Here is a 6,890-nt window from a genome sequence, read left to right as displayed (position 1 = left end):
TTTAGTTTAGAAATTATAGACTCCGTAAAAACTATATCCTTCGTCAAAATACAATAAAACTGAATAATTGTGCGTCATCATAATGTTTTATGTTGATAGTGCCATTAACCAAAGAGTATTTAGTTTGTGGAACCACCTATGAAAAAAAAGTGCGCAATGGGGATATGAAATATATAGAAAATGCTGTGAAATAAAAGATATTAAGATGTGGGCAGCCACATATCCAAATAGAGGAACTACTCGCATACTACATGCATAAATAGCCTAATGAGACAATGTTTTTGTATGCAACAGTTATACTACAATGAATTAAAGAATATGAGCATGAAATATACCAAAAAAGAAGAAGATAATACAATATAATACAAAGTGTTGCCGTAAACTAAATTCTTAAACTCCCTAAACCATTCTGCATTCTTTAGGAAGACCCTGAGGAAATCTTTTGATATCAGTGCAGTAATTATAGATCATATAATTCTTCCGAACCCACTCGAGTCTCCTATAACTTGTAGAATCCAATTCCTCTGAGAACCAAGCATTCTTATTAGCTTGTGTTGAACTACAAGACGATGCTCCAGAAGAAGACACAGTGCATGCATTAGCATTGAAGTTTCTGTATGAAGCAGTGAAAGGAGCTTTCGACCAATCTGTCTTAACAAGTCCTCCGCTTGTTGCCCAATCATCAGCATTCCAGAGACTAGAATAGATTCTCATTGCTTGGTTTTTGGGAAATGGAATACCCTTTGATTCCATGTTTTTGAATTCTCTAATTGGAGTTCCATCCACAGAGAAACTGAAAAATACACACAAAAAATAAGACTCAATTAGTTGCTTCCAACACAAGTAACCGAAAAGAATCAATTTTTTTGTTTGTTTGATTTGTTAGTACTTACACAATGTGTTGTGGATTCCATAGGATTGAGTATGTATGAAAATCTACAGTTGGGTCGAACCAAAGATGGAATTGTTGCTCTCTATTACCTTTACCATGGCTAAAGACATTGGTGGGAAGAGTGTAAGGATTACCACTCAAATTTCCCAAGAATTCATAGTCTATCTCATCCCATGCACGTCCTTTTGATGACAGCTGAATGAGTTTTCAAGCATCGAAAATTAGTAAACAAACCTAAAGCATAAACATGATACGAATGTTAACGAATGAATCTATATTTACATAATAGGCCGTGACGGTGCCAGCAGAGTTACCAGGAACAAGTTTAAGTTGCATATCAATTTTCCCAAAAAGATATTTATTTTTGGATTGAAAGCCCGAGCCAGAAGATTCGTCAAGAGATAAAGTAAGAAGGTTTCCATTGTCGAGTATTGTAGAACGATCATTTCCCCATGTTATATCAAATTCTTGATAGAAATTTGCAGCAGAAGCAACCGTAATCGTTGAAATTAAAAGGACTGGGAATGTAAATTCTGAAAATGACATTGAATATCTAAGAGGTGATTGAATGAATATTTATAGGAGGCAATGGCATGGAGAAGAGAGGAAAGTGATGAGAAGGTTCCATGAACGTTGAAATGAAGTAGTTGTGTGAGGAATGAACAAAAGAGAAGAAATTATGGATTTGGAACGATAGGATGAAACACGGTGCTGCATGAAATGCTGCATATCCAATAGACAGCCACACAATTTATGACTAAAAAATACAACATGTCTTTGATCAACTCCTATCTTCTTGCATTTCAGTTATTATGTAGATTTGTTTTCTGAGAAATTCAATTGCATGGATTATTATATGAATTTAATTCATGTAAAGATTTTATTTTTTTATTAGGTTACTTAGTTGAACTACTTCAAATATCAAAACAATATCTCTTTTTAAAATATTTATCTATTTGATTATTTTATATAGATTAAAAGAATTTATAAAGATAAAAAAAGGTATATTAAAACTAATTTTTTTATTATTAAATATTGATGTATTTAAGTGGAAAGTATTTATTTTGAAAGTGATAAAAGTAGTTTTAATTAAAAGATACCATTGATGAGATGGTAAGTTCCTTTTATGCTTCTTTGTTTGATGTTATTTAATTGTTTTTATCATTCTTCCTCATCCTCTTTGTTGATGATTCTTCTTTTTTATTAAAGCGGTAATGGAAAAACATTTTAGAATTTTCATTTGACTTTGATTAATTCAAGTTAGTTGTTTACAATGCTAAAGCTTCTATATAACTTCTCATGCATGTTTGTTTATACTATATACACATGATGAAATCTCTACATATATATGGCTTGCATGCATGCTAGATTATGTCATGCTTATAAGGGTTATGTTATGGTGAATGGTACTTTACACTCTATTATTTCTCCACACGTTTAAGGAGGATTGAATTGGACGAATTTGAGTTTAGTATGCAGTTCTTGAAATCCCCATGTACCAAGCGGTTTGGAGAGTGTATATGTTACTTGCAGAGACTTAGGAATATGTCTCATAGTCATGTGTTTAGCAATTACTCTTTCACGTAACAAAAATGAATATTAAACTCAATGTATTTGGTGCGAGCATGGAGAATTGGATTGTGTGAGAGAATGACTATACTAAAATTGTCACATAGAAGTGTTGGGAGGAAAAAATGCTACACCGAGTTCTTTAAGCAAAGACTAAAGCCAAAGAAATTCTAAAGTAGTGGGCTAAGACACAATTTTGTGCCTCGGTACTTGATCTTACAATAAACGCTTGTTTCTTAGAACTCCACGAGACAAGATTAAGCGCAACAAAAATGCACAAGCACGATGTGGAACGATGATCATCAAGATCACTCGCCCAATCAAAATAGTTGTAGGCGTGAAAAGAGAGTTTATTTAAAGTGGGAGCTGGTGAAAGTAAGAAGCCATGGTGAATGGTGTCATTGAGATGACACAAAATATATTTGTTAGTAGATCAATGAATTTGCAGAGGTGTTACCATAAATTAGCAATCCTTGTTGACGCTAAAGACAATATTTAGACGTCTAACACTAAATAAATCACGTGAATTTAGGCGTTTATTAAAAATCTCCACAATTTACGGTTGATTATGGCGGTTTCATCAATTGACATATTATTAGTCTTAAAATGACGGTTTCAACGACCACTATTTACTTAATTAAATTTAAAATTTTGCACAAACAGCATGCAGTTTTTTCCTCTTCCTTTTTTTTAATATTCACTTTCTAAAGAATAAATTTAGTCAATATTAATAAAAGGTAGTAAATTTATTTAATATGAATTAAAAAAGAAAACCTAAGTTCCCTTTTACATCCTTTCTCCCTAAAGAAATAAAACGCGTCTGGTTTTCTCTCTTTTCTGTTGAATATTCAATTTCAATTTCCCATTTTTACTTTTCTTACATCAGATTTCAGTTTTCCCTTTTCCATTTCCTTCTATTTTCAATCTATTTTTTTATTCGATATTTAATTTTAAATGTTATTTCAGTTCCAACCCTAATAAAAATTTGAAGATCGAATCACCCTATTCGATATCCGTGAATGGAAAAAAGTGACAAGAAAACACAAAGAAGATGAGGCTAAAGGAGAAGAAGCTTAAGTGGGTGAAAAGATGGAAATTCCTCCCAGCTTCTTGACTCAAGCCAACACACTTCTCAGAAAGAACTTAACCTTCTAGGTACTTTACTAAATTAACATTTAGAATTCATTCAATAGCTTCTTCCATGCCATAACAAATTTTTGGTTTTGAATAAACACAACAAAAAGACAAACATTTATTTGATTCTATTTCCATTTGTCCTTTTCATCTTTCTGTTTCTCTGTAAACATTTAATCGACAATCAATCTGTTAAACCCAAATTCAAATGCTATTGCATTTGTGTGAAAGTTAAAACAATAACACCGTTGAAAAATGAAGAAAGATAGCTTACGTTGAATAATGGAGACAAGAGTTACAACAAATATAATATACAATGGTAAATCTCACCAAACTTGTATCATCTATAGTTAGTTACCAACAACCTATAACAACCTAATGGAGGTTAGTTATTTATAGACAAAGCTAAATATTACATCAATGGTTAACCTGACTTGCTAAGCAAGTAACTGTACCAACTACTTCTAATCTTCATGCTTAACACCCCCCCTCAAGATAGAGAATATATTAATCATTCCTATCTTTCTTTGTAGGTTGTTGAATGGCCTTACATGTAGTAACTTGGTCATGATGTTAGACACTTAATCGTTTGATGCAACAGGAAGCAATTTCTATATGCTTAGTTCTTTCATGGAAAACTGGATTGCAGCTATATGAAGAGTTGACTTGTTATCACAGTAAATTACAAAAGGAGAAGGATGATTGATGCGAAAACTATACAACAAGTATAAGATCATGTGTCCCTCACATGTGGAAACCACTGTCTGCTTTTTCTATTCCAACTAATTAAATAGGTTCTAACCAGTTACAAACCTTCTAGTATCAAGACATGCTTCCCAATTAGAATTAGAGAATCCTTTAAGTGTTAGTGCTTATGATGAATTGGAGGACAAACCATTACCTGGGCTACCTTTTAGGTATTTAAAAACATGCAGGCCTGCTAGCATATGTTCATAATTTAGTGCACTTAAGAGTTGGCTAAGTTTTCTTACAACATAAGAAATATTTGACTTGGAGTGTTTCGAGTACAAAAGTCTTCCAATCAATCTTTTATATGTTATTAGATCAGATAGTGAACTTCCATAGTCTTTGTGAAATTGCAGGTGGGGATCCATAGGAGTACTATAAGGTTTCACCCCACTTAAGCCAGTGTCTTGTAGGAGATCAAGTGTATACTTTCTTTGACATAGTGTGATGCCTTAATTTGATCTGCTCACTTCAAATCCTATAAAATATTTGATAACTCCAAGATCCTTGATGCTAAATTTATCATTTAATAGGGTCTTAATATTGGTAATCTCATTAACAACAGTCCCCCTAAACCAAATCATCTACATATACAAGGATCATTATGAATAAGGTTCCATTGGACTTAGTGTACAATGAATAATGAGATTTTGATTGAATGTATCCTAAGTGTATTAGAGTTGTAGTGAGCCTTGTATTCCATTGCGTACTTTCTTGTTTTAAGCCATAAACAGGTCTTGAAGCTTGCACACTAAGTTAGGATGGGGAAGCTTACGACCTAAATGAGGTTGCATATATACCTATTCATTGAGATCCATATGTAAGAATGATGTATTTACATCAAGTTGAAACAAGGTCCATTTTTTAGCAGTTGTAATGGCCATGAAAACGCTGATGGTTTTCATCTTGACACCTGGACTAAAGGTGTCTAGGTAGTTAAGTCCTTAAGTTTGAGTGAATCCCTTGGAAACTAACCTTGCCTTATATCTCTCTAAAGACCCATTAGCATGTAACTTTAGTTTATACACCCATCTACATCCAATAGCTTTCTAATGACCAGGTAAGGTTGGTTTCCATGTGTTACTTTTGGTCAGTGCAACCAGTTCATATTGAATAGCATGGCTCCAGTTTGCATCATTAATGGTCTCTTCATATGAATTAGGTTCAGAAATGGATGAAAAATTGAGAATATATTTGGTAGCAGTAGTACAAACATTATGGCAAGAGATGAAAGAGTATAGTAGATACTTACATGGAAAAGAAGTGGATGCATTAACTTAATTAAGAGTTTGAACTGTATTCTTAATAAAATTACAATGATAATCTTGTAAAAATGAAGGAGGTTTAGTGAGTTTGGTGGATCTTCTAGGTTGAAGATTATGATTGGTTGAAGGGAAGTTGACAGATAAAGGTTTTGATGAAGTTGGAGGAATGAAGCCAAGTTGAGTATTGGGAATGTTAGGTCCGTGCTTTTATGATTGGCAGAAATTTTGTTAAAATATGTATCACAGCAAGATGTTGAACAAGCTATCGTGACATGTTGATCAAACATCCTTGCATGTTTTTTTTACTTCTTGGAAGACTTATTTTATTATGAGATATCTGAAGATTCTCTAAATATTCAGCTATCATATCTGACTGTCCAAGAAGGTTTTTTTAGGAACTTTTGTTTCATTTCCAGCTGTGCACTTGTTTCATAAAAAGGGATGTTGAGAAATTTTAAGGAAACATTAGATCGTATTTGATTTGATTTTGCAGAAGATTGTGCAGACTGGATGTCAAAACATTTAAGGAAACATTTGATTTGATTTTGCAGAAGATTGTGCAGACTGGATGTCGAAACATTTAAGGAAACATTTGATTTGATTCTACAGAAGATTATGCAGACTGGATGTTAAAACATTTAAGGAAACATTAGATTTGATTTGATCATGTTTGATTTGATTTGATTTGCTTTTGATCTTCCGATTTTTATGCCTAAGCCTAAGATTACCAAAGGCTATTTAAAGAGGACGTTACTAAACCTAATAGACATAAGATATAGCTACACCTGAGCATTTTAAAATTAGAGTTTTAGTTGTTTTTGTTATTTGTGAGCCATTCTAGTATCTCCTTGATACTTGAGTTGGACTGAGTTTATTAAGTTGTAATTGTGAATAACTCATTAGCTTTTAAGCAAGAGTGTATTTTGTGTCATTGGAAGTGTGTCTTCTGTTCTTTGATTGTTTTCAGTTGTTATCATTGTTGTGTGATTGAAGGGAAGTGAGAGGGGTCTCATATCTAGGAGAGTCTTAAATAGAAATTCCAAGGATAATGGTTAGGTGAGAAGTTTTTTAAAACCAGAGGTTGTTTAGAAATTCAAACTAATACTATTATAGTGAATTTCCTTCCTGACTTGGATGCCCCCAGATGCAGATGAAGTTGCACTGAAGTGGGTTAACGATTGACCTGTGTTATTTATTTTCTGCTTTTTACATTATAATTATTTCTGGTCTGACATGTCTTGATCCTGATGTTGTGACATTGTATACGACATCTGTTATCTGTT

General features: G+C 32.9%; 1 protein-coding gene across 2 annotated transcripts; it reads right to left on the bottom strand.

The window, feature by feature from the left end:
- Nucleotides 1–399: 399 nt before the first annotated feature.
- Nucleotides 400–5,035, bottom strand: LOC127138544 (probable xyloglucan endotransglucosylase/hydrolase protein 23). Of its 2 annotated transcripts, XM_051065015.1 has the most exons (4): nt 5,014–5,035; nt 1,175–1,275; nt 894–1,087; nt 400–793 (listed from the first exon to the last, which is right to left on the bottom strand). In XM_051065015.1, the coding sequence occupies exons 2-4, from the start codon at nt 1,226–1,228 to the stop codon at nt 400–402; spliced, it is 642 nt and encodes a 213-aa protein (XP_050920972.1). In that variant the 5' UTR covers nt 1,229–1,275; nt 5,014–5,035. The 2 variants fall into 2 exon arrangements, with proteins under 2 accessions (XP_050920972.1, XP_050920971.1); XM_051065014.1 differs by lacking the exon at nt 5,014–5,035 and having other exon boundaries at nt 1,175–1,575.
- Nucleotides 5,036–6,890: the final 1,855 nt, after the last annotated feature.

Source organism: Lathyrus oleraceus, chromosome 4, assembly GCF_024323335.1.
Source record: "Lathyrus oleraceus cultivar Zhongwan6 chromosome 4, CAAS_Psat_ZW6_1.0, whole genome shotgun sequence".
Classification (NCBI taxonomy): domain Eukaryota; kingdom Viridiplantae; phylum Streptophyta; class Magnoliopsida; order Fabales; family Fabaceae; genus Lathyrus; species Lathyrus oleraceus.
Note: the sequence above shows the minus strand (reverse complement) of the source record. Positions and strands in the feature narration are given on the sequence as shown.

What these genes read in the sequence shown, in the direction of transcription:
- LOC127138544 (XM_051065014.1), bottom strand. Translation starts at nt 1,438, where the DNA reads ATGTCATTTTCAGAATTTACATTCCCAGTCCTTTTAATTTCAACGATT. An exon ending in GCACCGTCACGGCCTATTAT is followed by an intron (nt 1,088 to 1,174) that starts GTAAATATAGAT and finishes AAACTCATTCAG; the next exon opens with CTGTCATCAAAAGGACGTGC. An exon ending in TGGAATCCACAACACATTGT is followed by an intron (nt 794 to 893) that starts GTAAGTACTAAC and finishes TGTATTTTTCAG; the next exon opens with TTTCTCTGTGGATGGAACTC.